The following is a 20,226-nucleotide window of genomic DNA, read 5'->3' as shown; positions in this document are numbered from 1 at the left end:
AAAATTCCCCCCAAAAAAGTGTGGTTTTCCTTTAAAATCCAACAGTCCAAAATGTAAATTCTTGCAATTTTTCAACTGGTCTAAAAATTTTGAAAAAAGAGAAGGGGTAAGATTAAATAAACTTTTTAGACATGCCACTTCTCATGGGATTCTGCAAGTGTAGCTAATATTGTGGACAGAAAGATTATGCACGCAGGGCGGGTGCGCACACGGCTGCAGTCTGGTGGAGGCTGAGTCGCAGCTTGTTGCGTGCTCCTGCCTCAGCATCAAGACGGCACAAAGAACAGTCAGAAGTAAAGTTGCAGCCATCGTCCTAACATGAGGTTTGTGTGTTTGTTTGTGCTCTTCTCGGTGGTCAACCTGGGCTGGGGCGCAGCAGCAGAGGCAGCGAGAGTCAACCAAGTCAACGACACCAACGACATGTTGCTCTCTTACGCCGAAAATGTGACGAACACTTCGGGGAAGTTGGACAACCGGACTTCGCCCAATTTCCTCCTGGACTTTGACGAGGGGATGCTGGAGGACTGGCGCTCTCTGGCCAGTGGCGACGATAGGCGCGGTGGGAGGTCCAGCGTGAAGGCGCTGCTGGTGGCCGCCTACTGCGTCATCATAGTCATCTCCCTGTTCGGAAACACGCTGGTGTGTCATGTGATTGTGAAAAACAAGCGCACACAGTCGGCGACCACCGTGTTCATCATGAACCTGGCCGTGGCCGATGTGTTCATCACTGTGCTCAACACGCCCTTCACACTGGTAAGTGCACACTTTCTCCTTCATGATCCAACTTTGAGGGAGGCAAGTGTCTTCCTCTTGTCGTCCTCCCCTCATGTTCCAGAAGACGTTTGTTATTCCTAGTATTCCTGCTGCCCATGACAGCTGAAACACAGTTCTAATTATTGAAAATTTACTAACTCACACAAGTTACATTTTCATATTAATTAGCAGGACACAGCACCGGCCACATTTAAGACCGCAATGCTTACTGCAGACACCAGCATGTAAAGAGTCCAGCAGTACAGGCTGGAATAATTCATATTTTATGAGGCGGGATGGCAGCTTCGTGTTTGTCCATTCACGCACACACATAATTTAAACATATGTTTGTTGCCTGTGTAACCCAGCGGGTGAGGATTAACACTAATATTGTGGCGTGCAGCAGGCACGTTTATTCTTAGCCCGCTCGTCTCTCGACTTGTTTCTATCAAGTCACCTCAACATATCCACCTATTTTCTATGCTGCTTATCCGCATTAGGGTCGCAGGGGTATGCTTGAGCCTATCTCAGCTGACTTCGGGCGAGAGGCGGTGTACACCCTGGACTCGTCGCCAGCCAATCGCAGGGCACATATAGACAAACAATCATTCACACTCACATTCATACCATATCGACAATTTAGAGTCACCAATTAACCTAACCTGCATGTTTTTGGAATGTGGGAGGAAACTGGAGTACCCGGAGAAAACCCACGCACGGGGAGAACATTCAAACTCCACACAGAGATGCCCCGCGGAGATTCGAACCTAGGACTTCCCGATCTCCTGGCTGTGTGGCCAACATGGTAACCACTAGGCCACCGTGCGACACCTCAACATATCATGACAAAATAACAGCACATCTTGTGGTGGTACAAAATAAGGGCGTCACAAAAAATAACTTACACCTGTATCCATATAAGTCTGGGCCCCAATACATAAGCCTCCTGAAGGACCGCCCTCCATACATACACTCTGTCTATGAATATGAGAAAAGGGCTCATTTTTATTATTTTTGTTTGTATTATATTCTATATCTTGTTTCTTCTTTTTCTTTTTATCTTTTTTACATAAAAAAAATCTGCTCATTCCTTTTCCTTTTAATTTCATTTCAATCAAATTATTCCAAATCATATTGGATTTTATGGTTTTGCTTCGTTTTGTTTGTTTTTTACTCTGGTAGATTTCATTGCACTTATAGGGCTGCCCACACGGAAACGTTTTCAGGTCAAAATGGTATTTTATTGTTTCAGGTTCGGCGGTCTGGGTGCTCTGAAACGGTATTTTTTGGCTTGTCATTGCCGCGTAGACAAGCAAGCTGCTGCTTTCTGATAACTGTCTGCTTTCTTTGTCACGTGACCAGGAGTGACAAGCCAACAAGCCAAAATAATATCTGAATATTTGGACTGCCAGGACTCACCCCAATTGACGTTCTCCTGATATTTTTTGTCTCATACTCCAAAATGAGTCGCAGAAGTAATTCCTCTTCATCATCAGTCTACTGTAGCCAAGCCTTGGAAAGTGGAAGATGACAGACGTTATGTACAAGCGTTCTTTCTTCTTATATAGTTTTGGTGTCACAGCGCCACAGGTAAGTATACCTTATGTATTTCACCCTCTGATGCGTTCCCTTTGGGATGCAACTATTTACTAATCCAAAACAGTGTGAACGTGATTTTTTTTCAACCCGCCAATAAAATATCCCAGGAGCGTTTTCGTGTGGACAGGACCTTACAGTAACGTAACAAGATGTACAGTAGCTGTCACCTGGTTCAGAGTCTGTGTGACATACAGGTCTTTAAAAACAGACAGGATAATGATACTACTCTTTCATTTGTGGCTTGTGGTGGAGCTGTGTGAGGAGGCTTCTATGTGCCGTGGAACATAACCGCAGTGAAACAATCATTAAATAACGTGTTATTGATCTGATTCAACACTCCCTCTCTTCATTGTCTCTCTACCTTGCTACAGCATCAACAGCATAGTGTAGCTGCTTCCTGACAGAGCAGCTCCGGTTCCCCACAGTGAGTCAGAATAAAGTAATAGTATTCCTACATTGAACACACTCTAAGTGAAAAAGAGAGTGTGAAACGAAGTGACAGCAAAAAGCGTGGAATGAACCATTTTGCATTTCTGTAAGGTGGGTGTAGGTAGTCTCTGATGGTGTCAATTTCATTAAAGCAGTGTTTCTGAAATAGTGGGACGGTTCCCCCATCTCCAGGGGGGCGGGGTGAAAAATCAGGGAGGGCGTGAGAGGCAGGAGGGCTTTCAATATTAGTGCAGATCTGCCAAAATGTATGAATTTGTTATTCTCAGCATGCAATTTGACTCTTGAATACGCTTGTATGCTTCACTGCTCTCCGTTTTGTTGCATTTCACTGGTTTCAGTTCGAGGTCAATCTGTACAGTACAGATAAATGAATAGATGTTATCAGTTTCTCAATAGTATTTCAAATCGAGAGGGCGCGAAAACATTTCTGTCCCGCAGTGAGGGCATGACAGAAAATAACTGAGAACCACTGCATTAAAGCAACATTATTACTGAATCTTCACAGCAACATTAACTTTATCTTAACATTTACTGTATGGCTTCGGTTTTTATAAGTGACATATTTCAATAAAATAAAAACAAAAATTAGCCCAGTCCCAGTCCTGAAAAAATATTTCCCCACACAAACGTTCCTTCTCCTCTCGATGACAGCATTTAATTCACACTATGTCAGTTTCTGTGAGATTCTGCGTGTAACAGTCGATTCCGTTTTTCTTGGCCAATTCCGCGATTCCGTTAATGCGGAAATTATCGGGCCCTAAGTGAGGCAATTGTGAATGCAGATACGGTATAATGTATTCACAAAGTTCTTCTTCTTGGCTAGGCTTCGCGAACGAAGATTTTAGGGGCATTGACCACGTCTAGCGCAGGCGCGCTGGTGGCTGACAAGGCCGATTTGTGACAGGCACACTCGGCCACAGCGGGGGCAGGGGAATGCCAAATCCACAACACTCATTATTCACACTCCTACCGTCAGGCAGACGCTACAGGAGTTTGAAGTCCAGGACCACAAGACTGGCGAACAGCTTTTACCCACAGGCCATCAGGCTTCTCAACGAAGCACTCACACACGCCGCACGCAACACACGCACACACTCATAGCACTTTTATTTATTTACTTATTTATTTATTCATTTATTTGTATTATTTATCTGTATTTATGTCTCTTCTGTTGTTGTTGTTGCTTAATTTATTGGTATTTATGTTTCTTATGATGGTATTAATGTTTCTTCTGTTCTTATTCTTTTTCTTGTGTTTTCTTTCTTTTCTTGGGAGAATGAACAGAATAAGAATTTCATTGCATAGTATAACTGCCTGTTTTACTATGCATATGACAATAAAACTCTTGAATCTTGAATCTGGAGTTGGTACTGTGACTACACGGTTCTTTCTCCTACTGCGCTTCTCTTCGATGGCAGCCCCACAGTTGCTCTCAAAGGAGGAGACTGACTGGTGGACAGCGCGCCGCCAAGCCCCTCGGTCAGCAGCTAGGACTGACCACTTTCAATGGTCGATATGGCAGGAAGACACAGATTTTTTCAAAGAGTCTTTGTACCTCTTCTTTGGTCCTCCTCTGTCACGGTGCCCAGTGGAGAGTTCACCATAGAGGACGATCTTGGGTAGGCGGTGATCCTCCATTCTGGAGACGTGCCCTGCCCAGCGTAGCTGCGTTTCCAACAGCATGGCCTCGATACATAGTAAACACATAATGAAACACCTGTGTTTCCATTCACATAGTAGTAATGATGTTGCAAACCTCTTAGAGAGGGCCTTTGACATATGGCTTCCTTTACTCTCCTCCAATCACACCATCTCACGAGACACTCAGTTCATGAGATGAGATGATGCACAATATTGGGTCTATGAGAACGAGACGGGATTTCAACATTTTAACATGAAATTAACATGAAATTAACATGAAAAAAATATATGACATTATATTGCAATCTACTAATTTAATTTCTACTAGGTTACATTCTTCTGCACTCTGTGTGTGTGCTAGAGGCCCCGCCTTCACCCACTGAGACAAAGAGACTGTACAACTGACAAGAGGGCTCACGCCGCTCATGCCATTGTTCTATGTAAGAAACGGGCCAAGGTGTTGAAAGCAATGTGCAGGAACTTCCTGCGTGTTTGCAGGCGAGAGACAAGGAAAGCAGACATGCATGCACATGGCAATATATTAAGGCCAGCAAAATGATCGAGTTCCTTTTCATTTATTGTGTGATTAATTCATGTATTTATTATAGTACCAGGCCTAGTGCCCACGAGACATTTTTTTTTCTGAATGAGAAATCTTGTCACATTTTAATCTTGACACGAGATCTTGTGACGCCCCTACTCCTCGCTGTCCAAAAAAATGAATGCTCGTTTTCTTGGAGATGTAAATGAACTGCAGAGACTGGACCTGAAAAAGCTGCCCTCCTATGTTGACATGCAGAACTCTGTTCTGTTGGATGAAATGCTATTATTACACATATTTATTCTCTTTTATTATCCAAAACATGTTAAATTCATACATATTGAACACAGAAAGTGAACAAATTATTAGTAATTGCTGTGATATGGAGATAAGATGCGGTATAAGATTAAATAAGCTCTGCTTTTTCCTGCTCCTTTTGTTGAATTGTACAACTGAAAGCATAAGGTGCACTTCAATATACAGTAATCTTGTATACGTGTTCAAAACTAATTAAACCACAAGACTTAATATTTTCCATTTAGATGTGAACATGAGTGTAAATGTTAGATGTTGTCTCTGTGTCAATGCTGCGATTGACCGGTGATCAGTCCAGGCTGTATGCAGCCTTTCTCCCAAAGTCAGCTGGGATAATTAGTAGTAGATGTAGCTTTAATGTTTGACAGATTCACCTGTCAGTCCTTTTTTCACTGTAATATCAAATAAAAGGTGCACCAAATGCCTCTAAAGACCACTCACTCACATCGACCTGATATCTTCAATTGAGCCCATTTATCCAACCAGCCATCCATTCTACAACCATTATCTATACCATTTTCTATATCCTGTTCAAGAGCTGGCGCCTCTCCCAGTTCACGTTATCTTATATTTTTGTCAAATTATTCAGGTTATGGTGTCTTAGCTGCCACTGACTGAGCCACTAATGTTGTATTTAAATGTGTTTACTACTGTAAAAAATGACAGCAAAAAAGTCTGATCAATAGTCAGTCAATAGTTAAAGTGGATCGTTGTTAGATGAGGATACTCGTAGATATTGACTGGCACTGATTGTTGTGTTTGTGTGTCACAGGTACGCTTTGTGAACAGCACCTGGGTGTTTGGGAGGACCATGTGTCATATTAGTCGCTTTGTGCAGTACTGCTCCCTGCACGTGTCCACTCTCACACTCACTGCCATCGCTGTGGACCGACGCCAGGTTGGTGTGCAGCAGCTACAAACATAACACTGTGTTAAAGTGCTCATGTGACCATAACATATGCTAATCTTATTGTTGCGGTGGTAATTAACATCAAAAGGCATATTTCCAGTGTTAAATGTGTGCTCGAATGTTGAAATATTTACAGTGTTTACACTTTTTGCCACTGAAATCCAGAAGGAGACTGGAGAATAAGGAGGAAGTGAGATTTTGTCAAGAATCCTCCCACCCGTAAATGCCCATGAAATATATTGCTTTCTGTATTGTTGTGGTGCAGTTTTGGTGAATTTCTCTTGTTTGTTATATATTTTTCATATTATGCACGCTCATTGTATACAAGCCTTTTGCGCCAACACTCGAGGAGATGGAGCAAGTCTGTTTATTTCATTTTCAAAAGAAACCATTCACCACGTCTGATTCTTTGATGTTGCATTTTTTCACATTTTGAAGACAGTTGTTTTGATACTGCACTTCAGATAAAGGAAAGTTTGGGACCGAGCGTGTATTACCGGAGGGAGTTTCTACTATCAGATGTCCCAACTATCTTTCCTCAACCAAGACCTAGGAAAACACAAGCAATGACTCGAATAGAAATAAACAAAAAGTCCCAGAAGATGTTCAGCTGTGGTAAAGCGTGCCAGGGTGGCAGTCAGTAAATCCACATTTTTACAACTAGGTGTTTTCTACGAATCTTAAAATAATAATGTGGGTTTTCATGCCAAATTGCCAAGTTGCGATCGCTGTGTCTCATCAGCAGTTTACCTGTCAGTGTCAGCAAGTAAATATACATTTATTTTGTTAGATCTATTCTAGGAATCTTAGAATAATATGGGACTTCCTGGCAAATTTCAGTGCGAGCTAAACCGGTGTTGCCAACTTGGCGACTTTGTACTTTTAAATGTTTGTTTTTCACGAGCAAACCATGGTTATCAGTCAAAGATAAAGCGGCATAAAAAATAAACGGATGGATGGATGGAACCATTTTATTGGCTTATTTTGAGTGACATCACCACATCACCCACAAACTGCCGCTGCGATCAGTCCACGAGCAGTTATTATATTCCCCATTCACTTTAATTGGTCACGGGTCCGTAAAGGACCATCACTGGGTCCGGATCCGGACCGAGGCCCGCCATTTGGTGATGGTTGTTCTACAGTTTCTGTTCTTACTGAGCAGCAGCGGGTGCTGCTGAGAGGTCTGCCTCAGCCCAAAGCTGTCACAAAGCGGTCAGTGCACTGTCAGCTCCAGCGGCACACTGAGAACATAGTGGAAGTTTACACATCCAAAGTGCAAATGGATCACGCATGCGTGATACTGGGGTGGATCTCGCCCTGTTTTACAGAGCAGGACCTAAAACGTACATGTTAAACTTCATTAAATCACTACTCATTACAGTAGCCTCATTCTGACTCAGCCATTTACTTGTCAGTGTTTCAGAACATGTGATAAAATAAACAAGTAATCTGTCTGGAGATGAAATTTTCCACAACTTAGTCAAGGTCAAATGGACCTAATGCAAATAATATGCAAATTAGCCGATGATCTACTGACTTCTCGACAGCCAATAGCTACTTTTCTTACTGAGGAGTTGGCAACAGTGAGTTAAACAGCGATCGCTGCTCACTGTCTTGTATCTTACAGTCGATCTGTCAGTGTCAACCACTGCCAGTCAAACAACACACCTGTTGTGGATGTTTTTTTGTCTGTTTTATATTATACTCATCACAACACAATATCAGTGAATGTAATTATTGTCAGGGTCACCGTCATGGTTTACTTATAAAGCACATTTAAAACAAACAGTGCATGCTGCCCCAAAGTGCTGTACAGATAAAAAAAAAATAAAGATAAGAAATAAATAAAATAGCCAAAATAAGTAACATGGCATACCCCCATGACCCTAGTGAGGACAAGCGGCATAAAAGATGGAAAATAAGGAACATGTAACAAGTTTAAAATAAACAAGTATGAAAACAAATAAAACATTTGATACAATAAAATAAATAAATAAATAAATAAATAAATAAATAAATCAGCTAGTAATAAGCCAGTACATAAATGTGCGTCTTAAATGCCCATTTAAAACACTGCACAGAAGGAGCAATTTTAATTTGCAAAGGAGAGAGTTCCATAATGTAGGGCTCTGTCTGATCTTGTTTTTACGCTAGTCCAGGGACAATGTAAGAGGAGCTGGTTGCAAGAGTGCTCTAGTAGGAGTGTGCAAAGTCAGCAAATCAAATAAATAAGAGGGGGCTAGCCCATTTAGGCATTTAAAAACAAGCAATAAAGCCGCGCCCCCAACAATATTAATGTATAATTATGATAGCATACTAACAAAATAACAGAACAAAAAAGAAAGCCATCTAAAAGCTAAATTCATGTTACCTGCACCCCTCTCCTCCACTTCAATCGACTGTTCAATGATGACAGAAGACTGAGCATCCAGGAATTTATGTGGGCCAGTCCAGTAGGTGGCGGTAATGTGACTTTAAGTTGGTTTGCCAACCGCCATGAAACATCAAATAGGAAGAAGTTATCAGTTTGTGAGAAGTGTGAAACTACTTAAAATGAAGCAAACTTACCAGAGCGGGTCCAAAAAGAGGCAACGGTGAGGACGCCAAAAACCGAAGGTCTCAGGATTCTTTGCGGCGTCGGTAAAAATAATGTCAACAAGCCGGCACTAACTACCTCAGTGGTGGAGGTGGAGGTGGAGTTCCAGACACGAACACCTCACCTATATTAGACGTAACAGCAACAAGTAGGACTTTCTTTCTTTGACATTTATGCAATGACAAACATGAACAACGATATGGATGGACTTCAACAAGATAATGAGCATGCACATTATGTATTTGTACAAATATGAAAAACCTCCATTTCACTTCTCTCCCATGGAAGGCATGGAAATGGGGAGAAAGCAATACCGTGGTTTGCAAAGATGACTTGTGTTTGTGTCTGTGAGACAGAAACAGGGAGCGTGTGTTCAAAGAGAGAGGGGGCGTTCATGTGTGTGTCGGAGGGGGGGGGGTGAGTGTGTGAGATCGTATTAATGAAATTGTAATTATTTAGACGTACATATTTTGAAGCACTCTACACTTTAGTTGCTTCACAGTATTCATGTCTAAACTAATCTCTCTGTGACACACACGAACACCCCCTATTTGAACACAAACTCTGCCTGTTTCTGTCTCTCTAACTCACACACATAAACATAAGCCATTTTTGCATACAATTGATTTCTCCCCATTTCCATGCCTTCCTCCTGACACTTTGACTGTTGGCATATATTGTTTAGTAATTGCTTTTGTTGCATTGTAATTAATCACCTTCCCATTTAATATATACACACAGCCGCTTTCTCTCTGAAACACACACGCACACATCTGTTGTGATGATGTCTGGGTTGTTTTTGTTCAAAAATAAATATAACGGCTGAGCTGGAGTTAAGTTCCCAACGGAGAGAGCGACGCTCGGTGGTGAACAAAGGTTTTAATGCCCAGTTAAATAATGGGTTTAACAAAGTAACATTGAAAATATGAATAGAGTCCAACGCAAAAAACACAGGCCAAGCCACGCTAAGGATAACCAACAACACTACTACAAAAGGTAGCAGGGAAAAGGCTAGGAAATTCTCAAAACAGAAGTAGCTGACACACAGGTAACAACCACTGCTGGAACAGCCGAGCAGGGCGAAGTACGCACAATAATTCTATAGAAAGAGGACCAATCGGCAATAGCTAGCAAGGAAGGCTCGAGAAGCAACATAGCAATGAGGTACGATCTGGCACCTAATGAGTCCAAGTGCCATGCTTAAGTACCAGCCGACTGTGATAGTGTGCAGGTGTGCGCAGGTAGCTCCACCCCAGCTGGCTCGGTAGGTAACTGCAAGACACGGCAGACAGGCGGCAGCAAAACGACAGACACAGAACGTGACACATACACTGGTTTTATATCTAAAACTTTATTCTCTCATTCTGTTCACGCTGTATAAATTTAGTGCAAGGTTGTATATTGATGCTTTGGGCCTTTGAGGCTGCCTTTGCTACTTTTTTGTGTTAAAAGAACATATGAAGAGGGCCCCTGGCTATGTTCGCCTTAGGCCCCAAAATTCCGCCACTGCAGGTGAGCAGGTGCATTTTGAACCAGTTGAAGTCTGCGAATGGAAAACTGGTCAAGGCCAAAGTAAAAGGAGTTCCAATAGTCCAGATGTAAGGAAATTAGCATATGTAAGACCCTTTCAAATTGGTTTATGGGTAAATATGGCTTCACCTTAGCAAGAATCCTGAGCTGAAAGAAACTTGCATCATTGAACTGATTTGTCAAGATTAAAGGATTTTTAACACAGGGACGGCAATAAGACGAAAGGGGGCCTATGGCACTGTTAACACCAGTAAGGACTATGTCCCCAAAAATCACCTGCTTTCTTTTCGTGTAAATTCAGAAAATTCATTGACAGCCAGGTTTTTACATCGTGAAGGCAGTTTTTTAAGGCCATAAAAGAATCAGTTTTGGTTTAAAGTGTTATTGTAGCGAATATTTCACTTTCTTTGTTTTGCTGTCACAGCCAAGATGGCGGCGGTTCAGAAAACTCGCTAGGGGGCGTTTCATCATCACAACTTCATTTCACTCACATTTTATAGTTGTATGACAGCAGTGTGACAAAAATGTGAGTACTTTCATTTTGTTTTTGTTTTTGTTTTTTTTTTACTTTTTTTTAGTGACATCAACACTTTCAGTGTCATTTTCAAAATCAGCAATGCTGAGTATAGCATAGTATAGAGCAGGGGTCACCAACGTGGTGCCCGCGGGCACCAGGTAGCCCCCCACGACCACATGAGGTGCCCGCAGGCCTGCTTTTCATTCAGGTTTTCAGTTAATAATGTGAGAACACTAGAAAGAAAAGTATTCTGAAACATAAAAGGTGAGTTGTGGATACCAGCATTTTGTGAATGTTTTGGTAAAACGAGCATATTTGATCTGTTTGCGTTGAAAAAAGGTATAAAATCATTTCTACAAAAATGAGTAGCTCGTGGCCATTTTCATTTTCTAAAAGTAGCTCTCAGAAGAAAAAAACGTTGGTGACCTCTGGTACAGAGAATATTGACAGCTTTTTTTTTTTTTTTAACAACATGAGTATTATTGCAACCAAAAGAATTGTGACATCTTGTAGTGTAACAAAAATTCAAAATGTAATGGAATCTAAAGCAATTTAGCTCCCGGTCTCCCACTATTCAATAAATGAAGTCTGAGATAGCAAGATCTTAATCAAAGAGTCTAATTGTGGATGAAATTGCATTTTGTGGTTCACCCACTGCGAAGCATTTGGACCATACTATATATAAAGTATCTATCATCAAGAGGTTTAAACAGGATACTTGATATCAATTGATACAGCTGAACACCTTAAAAGTCATACAATTTGCAATTCAACCCAATTTTTCTTTTAAAAACCCGTTGTTACGTCCCAATGGTGTCTAGTGCAAATTGGGACTAACAAAAAAAAAAAATAAAGTAAATAAAAAGAAACCGGACATGGAAAATAAGGCACTGATAAGTTAAGGAATAAATTAAGCATTTAATAGCGGATGAAAAGCGTGACGATCAGAATGCTGTCAACTTTCTCTGTTGCTGGATCGCCTGACTGCAACCTTCAAAATGTTGCAGCACCAGGAGTCTTACCAAGACCTCCCTCTCTCAATGGCCGAGCAGCTCAGCTGATGTCGTCCGAACTTTGTGGCGAAGTAGCACACCGGATGATTCACACTAGCACCACTAGTAGGACTCGCATCCACTCCCAGCCTGAACGGCACTGCACAGGATGAACTCTGCATTAAAGCTTTGCTCACACAATCGTTCGACACGAATGCAACTGCAGAGCTGCACATCCTGGTAAGCGGAAACACAAACATGACAAATAGTAACAGCAACCTAAACATTGTATGACCTGGCTGAAACTGCTGCTCCGCTGCTGTGTTTTTTTTCCTCTGTGTTATCGTGTTTTCCTCTATGACACAGGTGTCAAACGCAAGGCCCGGGGGCCAGATGTGGCCCGCCACATAATTTTATGCGGCCCGTGAAACCCTTGAAATAATGCATGTCAATAATGCACTTCACCTTTGCCCTTCTAAATGTATTTGATCTGTCATTTTGACAGAAAAATTGCAGTGCATGCGATTCTTCTAAACGTCAGTATTATCTAATCATGCAGCAAGATATTCCAAGCATTTTTCAAAAACAAATACTTGAATGTCTGCTTGTCACCATGACATTCTCACTTCACTTCTCATTTCGAAGCAAGTTATCCATCAATTTTTTAGTAAAAATACAATAATCTAATGCATGGGCAACTGTGTAATAATATTGGGCCTCATTCATGAAACGTTCTTACGCACAAATGTGTTCTTAAAGCCTTCTTACGAAGATTTTTGGTATTCACGAAACGTGTTCTCAACTCACAGTTCTTAGATGTAAGAACAAATTCTACGAACGCTCAGGAGGATTCTTACGCACAAATAAAGCTTGCACTTTCAATGTGCAATCGCCCTCATGATGGATTTTGCAACCTGATCCCAAAAAATGTAATGCAAATAAAATATCCCAACAATTATTTATCATCAAAACAACTAAAACATACTCCATCGATAAATATATATTCAAATCCCAATTCAGTCATCCATTTCCCTACCTCAATCGCAAACGGTTTCACTCAATTAATATCCAAATAATCTCAGATTCGCAACAAGATTCTGAATGTTGTTGCCAATTTCCCTGGAGGTACACACGACTCCTACATTTTCCGAAATTCCTCCGTTGGCATGCGCCTGAGTCATGGCGCAGCATGTGACGGATGGTTAATCGGTGCGTAAAATGTTAATTTCTTGCCTTTTGCATGTTGTTATGTGGCCATTAACTTATTTTACAGGTGATCGAGGCTATGCCCTGGCACCTTGGCTCATGACACCATTGAATAATCCGCAGACCCCACAAGAACAAATGTACAACCAAAAGCACACACATACACACTCCTGCGTGGAGCGCACCATCGGTATACTCAAGGGACGCTGGATGTGTTTGGACACTGCAGGTGGAAGGCTGCTCTACAAACCAGAAAAGGTACTGTAGGTTTTGTAGTACAGTATTTAATATTAGGTTTTACTTTATTTATGCTTTGGAATGGCAAAAAAATAGGAGGCAAACATTCTGATTCTTTGTGAAGGCTCTCATTAATCCAGGAATTCTCCATTGCAAATATGTTTTATTTGGTCTGGATAAATACTGGATAAATAATTGATTCTCTGTTGTTGCAGGTGTGCAGGATCATAATGGCCTGCTGCGTCTTGCATAACATCGCAATGAAACGTGGTGTGCTTATTGCGCAGGAGCACCCCCAGATAACGACATGCGCCCCCAGCCACGTCTTGAGCCAGAGCACGGGGCTGCTGTATTAATTAGGCAGCATCTAATCAAATGTAACCACAGAAAAAATAAATTGTCACACACAAACTATGTATTTTGACTTTATTTTTCCATCATAATTGTGTAAATATTTTGTAGAGTTTGCGAAATGGTTTGGTTTGTGATTGATGGCCCACCTCCCGTTTCCTCCGGATCCCTCCGGTGCAGTCCAATCTTTTTTTTTGACTCTGATTTTAAGTCAAACCACTTCTTTTTAACCTCTGCGGTGGTGCGTTTCTCCGTGGAAACGGCATTGATGTTTCCTGCAATGGTGCTCCATGCCGACTCTTTTTGGATGGCCTGATGACCGGTGGATACACGTGAAAATAAGGTGGTCTTGTGTTCGGTCACTCCTTGTAAAAGCACCTCTATTTCAGTGGAATTGAAGTTTTTCTTTCGTTTGTTGTCCAGCTGCTCCTCAGTCTTGCCCTTGCGCTTTGGCATCTTGGCCTCCAGCTGCCTGTTGCGCACGGCACATTTTTGCCCTTATATAGAAAATAATAGGCGGTGACCTATGCAAATTCGGCCTCACATGCACATGCATCCCCGTTGGCATTCATCAACCTAAGAACACCGGTGTGAACGATTATCCCTACTTAAGAAGGTGTCATGAATGTGGCGCAGTTTCCAACCCGCGTCTTCTTAAGTACAGTTCTTAAGAAGACTTTTAAGAAGATGTTTGTGAATGAGGCCCATTGTGAGGTTATATTCGTATTTAGATTCATAAAAACTGACAGTTACAAGTGGCCCTCTGGGGGCAGCCGTAACTGCGATGTGGCCCTCAATGAAAATTTGTTTGACACCCCTGCTCTATGAGCAGCTCTTCGGTAAACCTAACCACATGTATCCACTTTCTACGTCCAGTTACAAAAACAGATGTCTTTTCATGGGAGCTTCACACCAGGTGCTCATGCTGCACGTGGCATCACGCCTTCCTCAACAAAATCTGGGTGCTTCTCAGTACATTTAAACTTTTTTGTAACAGCAGACCAGCACTTAGCCAACAAATCAATGACTTCCCTGAGGGCCTCACGTGTCGGGGGCACTGGTGAGCCAGTCGGAAGCTGGGTGTCATGCTCTTTGGATACTACTAAAGGGCAAAACATCCTCAGAAAGTAAGGAGCAATCATTGAGACAATTACTAAATCAGCAAAATGAACTTCTTGAGGAAATTTTGTGAGTACACCCACATTCAGAAAACCGTTTACTATGTCTGATGTTATGTGAATATGGTGCAGGTTCGAAACCCATATGAATACCTCCTACAGCAACACTTGTAATGTTCAATAGCAGAACATTGGATAGAATTAGTGACTGGGAACATGCAGTGTCTCTCAGAATTTTAACTAGACGTTGGTCGTCAGCATTTCCTGAAACAGAGAAAAAATCATCAAAGGCAACATTTTTGAAACAGTTACATTAAGTATGCCAGGTGTTAAGGACTCAGTTAGCACTTGGCGAGAAGCATCCACTTGGTGCACTCCTTTTGGCTGTTGGGAATGTGGTCTTTTGCTGTTTTTGCTTCCATGCCTCACAGTTGGCCAGTTTGATGACAGAAAAAAGCATGCTCTGTTCTGTTTGTCACGCAAAGGACTCAACATGGTGCCACTTTGCACCTGGGGATCTGATTTTGGAGGGTTCACATTTGAAACAACGTTACACTTTACAAAAAACGTTTTATGTGTAAGCATGAACTCGTTGGCAAGCCTTGTAGCTTGTTGCAAGGTGGAAACATTCAGCTCATTCAAATAAACTGAGGTGTGCTCAGGGAGGCAATTTTAAAATTCATCTAGCAACATTAACATTAGCATACAGTTGTGAAATAATCAGCTTGTACTGTATGCATATAACTGGTTCGGCAATTTCTTCAGATTACAAAAATGCTGTCTATATACCTCAGGCACCAGCTCATTTGTACATAAAATAGAGTTCTGAACTTTATATAAAAGGCCATCTTCCACCAATAGAGGAGAGCAAAAGCTTATTGAAATTTTACAGCCAATTTGCATTGCAACAATGTGACCCAGACACTCGCAGGCCACTTCAGGGCAGTTGCAATCTTCTCAAACGCTCCAAAATATGCCTTGAAACACTTCCTGCATCAGTGTTGCCATCAATGAAAGCTCTCTGCAGCTCCATTTGGCGTAACATAAGTGCTTCTGACTCAAGTTCAAGTTTTTTAAGTTCCAGCTCCCTTTTTACCTTACTATACTCCCTCACCTCTCTATCATCTAACTTCCTCCCCACCTGGAAACGAGCCAACCACATCTTTAACCACCCATCTAGCCTGGACCCTACTGATGAGTCAAAGAAGACAGATTCAAAATGAGGGATTCTTAGTGGTGTTTTTACTTCCCACCTACTGGCCAGTGCTTGAGGAGTTACAGCCTCACACGCCAGCCAGGGACCGGCCACAGGGACTTCTGAGGAGCCCTCAACTGCTAGTTCCGCCGTTATGGTCCCCACAACATTACCCACTGATAATGCACCAAATAAACCCTGTTCGCACAAGCCGTGTATCATAACTGCTCTTAGCTCAGCTTTGTGGAGTGTGAAGGAGACAGGAACAGAGTCGTGGTTTGCAATTGCAAACAAATCAGCATTTTTACACTCCTCAAGGCTGCTTAGCTCAGGACTAGCCACAAAGTTGTCTAACACAAATGTCATGCTTTTATGTAACTCCACAACACAATTGTGGAACTATGCCCAGTGAGAAAAAACACTCCACCACAAAAATAGACCGTAAGGCACAGAAACGATCTCCACAGAAACTTTCCCAACACTTGCCTACTTTAACTCACCTATTATTTTGTGAAGTTGTGCCGGACTCGAAGTGACTTACAGGCACACATCAGCGGCCGGAGCTCCCTTTGGAGAGCGATGTCTCTGGCGACAGTTGACTTAGAAAATAAATTAGTGTGAATGCAGCTCAGCTGGACACCTATCTTTGCTGAGAAAGACACTTTGCAAGTGGATTAAAAGTTTCACATCACATGCAGACAAACACCAACACACTCAAAACCCCCAAATGTTACATCCCAATGCCCTCTAGGGCAGGGGTGTCAAACTGCAGGTTTTCTTTCCAGCCAGTCCCTAAAGCAGGTGATTTTAATGATCAACACCTTCAGTTTGAGGGAAGGAGCTCATCAATTAAATCACCCGCTGAAGAAACTGGTTGGAGAGAAAATCTGCAGCGTCTCGGCCCTCCAGGGCACGAGTTTGACACATGTGCTCGAGGGCAAATTGGGACTAACAAAGTAAAAAAAAAAAAAAAAGGAAAAACCTGGTACCGGAGGTATAAGCAGCATAGAAAATGAATGAATAAATGAATGAATGAACCTGGAACCGGTAGGCAAAATAAGGCACTGGTAGATTAAGGAATAAATGAATTTAATAAGGTGTTGAGAGAGAGGCACAGAGTGAACCCTCTTGTCATCCAGCCTGTTTGATAGCGAGTTGGGGAGGAAAACAAACACGCATTCACATGGCAATTAATTGAAGTCGGCAAAATTTGCAATATTTATCGTGCGATTAATTGATTTAATGATTATCGTGACAAGCCTAAGTACCACAAAAAGACACTCATCACCAAACTGTCACAGTAAACACGCTAAAAAAAGGCCAAATGTAGCATCAGCCATACGGCTTGAGCACCAAGCAACAACGGACACACAATACACAACATGCCAAACGCCTCTATTGTCTGTCATGCATGGAGATGATGATCATCGAGAGAGTGTACAACTCGCTGTCTGCCTCTTTATCCTTGTCTCCTAATTGTTCATGGACATAGGAAAGGGTCTGACTGCTCAGTACAATATGAACAACACAATGAGTTAAATACTGTAAACGTTAAAAATAAGAAGCCTACCGAAAAATGTCAGTTATATATTTTTCACTTTCTGAATAAACTTTTATTCAAACTGTCAACTTACTTTCACTAGTAGCTATGAAATGCTGGTTGGTGACTGTATTGCTGTACAGTGAACAGTTACAAATGTTAGAAAGTCAAGTCAGTAAACGTACCGCTGCACTATGCTTCTGTCAGGCATCATCATAGTTTTATTTTAATTTTGTTATACAGTGGTTTCTTTCTTTTTACACTTATATGACCATAATCAATACCTGTACAGTTCATAGACTGCATACGCAGTGACCTTCTGTGTGTGACAGATATACAGTAGATGAATCAAGCAGTGTATGATTTCTACATAATAGTCTTTGTGCATGTGTGTACGTGTGTGTGTGTGTGTGTGTGTGTGTGTGTGTGTGTGTGTGGTGACTACCCACAGGTGATTTTGCACCCTTTAAGACCCCGCATGACCCCGACTCAAGGCAGCGTTTGGGTTGCTGTAATCTGGATCATGGCCAGCTGCTTCTCCCTCCCACATGCCATCTACCAAAAACTGTTCACGTTCACTTTCAGGTAAAGGCACGCGCACACACACACCTGTATTAACCTGTATTAACTGTACAGACAATGTACAAACATGTTATCATTCTTACTGACATACTGTACAAGTATAAAAAGAAGTGAACCAATTCAAACGCAAAGACACTTCTGAACACAATTGAATCACGGCTCTGTATTACATATAAAATAAATGTTGATGTGATGTCCTTGCTTCTCACCAGCCAGGAGAGGGAACGCAGCCTGTGCGTCCCAGACTTCCCTGAGCCATCAGACATCTACTGGAAGTACGTCGACCTCCTTACCTTCATACTCCTGTACATGCTGCCTCTCGTCATCATTACAGCATCCTACACCACGGTGGCCCGTCGTCTGTGGCGCCACAATGCCATTGGCGACGCAACGAAAGCTCAGCACGCCACCCAGAAGAGGAAACGACACCGCACGGTGGCTATGTTGCTCATTGTGGTGGCCGTGTTCGCTGTCTGCTGGTTTCCGCTCAACTGCTATGTGGTGCTGCTGTCCAGCCAGGCCATCCACTCATCCAATGTCCTCTACTTCTGCTTCCACTGGCTGGCTATGAGCTCCACTTGCTACAACCCCTTCATCTACTGCTGTCTCAATCCCACCTTCCGCCAGGAGCTCAGCCTCCTCCTGAGCGTATTCAGAAGGAGCCAGAGAGCAGCGGTGGAGCTGGAGCTGGAGCACCAGCCCGTGGCAGCTTGCGCTCCTTGCCACAGGAAAGCCTGGCCTGACAATGATGAGTTGTCAGGGCAGAGGCAAGCTTTGCCGCAGTCAAGCAACGACTCCTCGCAGAAGAGTCACACCTTGACCGGGGAATCGCATCATCTCAAGGATGCGCATGCGCTCACTGCCAGACAGGTGCTAACAGGTAGAAATGACATCCTGTCTGTGGAGCCCATTGTGGTTGTCAGCTAAATACATTAGGTACTTCGGTAGTTAATCCTCCATCCATTTTCTAGATGTGAGCAGCCGTCTTAGGGAGCAATACCAAGGCTGTCGTGTCTCAAGCTATTCATCCTTTTTCTAAGGGTGAGCCCAGCCACACCACAGAAGAAGCTCATATTGGTCTCTGGTATCGTCAATCTTGTCATTTCCGAGCCCAACTTCCTTACAAGTTCAGTCTCCTTCCTCACCGGAGAGGCAAGCTACATCATACAGCATCATACTGTGCATGTTGTCTCTTTTGTCTTTTCCTTAGCTTTGGAAGTACAGTCGCCCGTCGTCACATCTCAGTTTGAATTTGGCGGCTTCACTCACTTCACGGTTTTAAAAAATATATTAATTAATAAATCATGCTGTTTTGTGGTTGAGTATGGACTAAAATGTGCAAATTTAAGTGCATTTGATTTATTTTTTGACTAAATTAAGCATTTTCAAGCATAAAAATAGCTAGATGAACTAAAATACAAATAAGTCATTAAAGGGATAGTTGGGATTTTTTGACATGAAGTTGTATGACATCCCCATCAGCATTGTAGTCCAATAACAGCGACTTACCCCCACTTGGTCTCCTAAGTCCAGTTCTGGTCAGATTTCTGTGATGAAGAACGTAGTTCCAGTTAGTTGCTGGGGACAATTAAGTAAAGGGTTTGGCTTCTAAAGCAATACGCGTTCAAAAGATTACAACATTTGCATCATAAAAATCCGATGTAGTACTTTCTAAAGAAATTTTAGTTTTTTTGTGCAAGAAAAAAATAAATATCAAGCCAACTAAATCAATTTAAATATGAAATGATTTATTAAATTATTCATTAAAAAATAACATTGTGAAATGTAATCTTAAATAATTATAGTGAACGTGTTTACTAAATATATATTCCACTAACAATGTATATGTTTCATGGCCTGTTATTATTTGATTTTTATTCATTTAACAGTGATTTATTTTTTAATTATTGGTTCCTATCAATAACGCAGTGCAGTTGGAAGTTTATTTTTTGCGTGTTTTGCGTAGTTTTGTAGACACACCTGCCTGAATAGCAGCGCTGAAGCAGAAGTTACATTGCACTAATTGCACTTGCTGCATTGCTGTAAGACCGTGCTTGTTTTTTTTAGAGGATTTAATGAATTTGAAGACTTTTCTGCTGCTATGATGTCATGCCATTTACGCTACAGTCCCATGATAGAGCCCATGTTTT

The 20,226-nt window shown here is 41.9% G+C and overlaps 1 protein-coding gene across 1 annotated transcript; it reads left to right on the top strand.

The window, feature by feature from the left end:
* The first annotated feature begins 224 nt into the window (after positions 1-224).
* Positions 225-19,223, top strand: gpr83 (G protein-coupled receptor 83). The gene is made up of 4 exons (XM_054779393.1): positions 225-753; positions 6,072-6,197; positions 17,946-18,079; positions 18,289-19,223. Exons 1-4 carry the CDS (start codon positions 319-321, stop codon positions 19,001-19,003), a joined length of 1,410 nt encoding a protein of 469 aa, XP_054635368.1. The 5' UTR covers positions 225-318; the 3' UTR covers positions 19,004-19,223.
* The last annotated feature ends 1,003 nt before the right edge of the window (positions 19,224-20,226 follow it).

This window comes from Dunckerocampus dactyliophorus, chromosome 6, assembly GCF_027744805.1.
Source record: "Dunckerocampus dactyliophorus isolate RoL2022-P2 chromosome 6, RoL_Ddac_1.1, whole genome shotgun sequence".
Taxonomy (NCBI): Eukaryota; Metazoa; Chordata; class Actinopteri; order Syngnathiformes; family Syngnathidae; genus Dunckerocampus; species Dunckerocampus dactyliophorus.
Note: the sequence above shows the minus strand (reverse complement) of the source record. Positions and strands in the feature narration are given on the sequence as shown.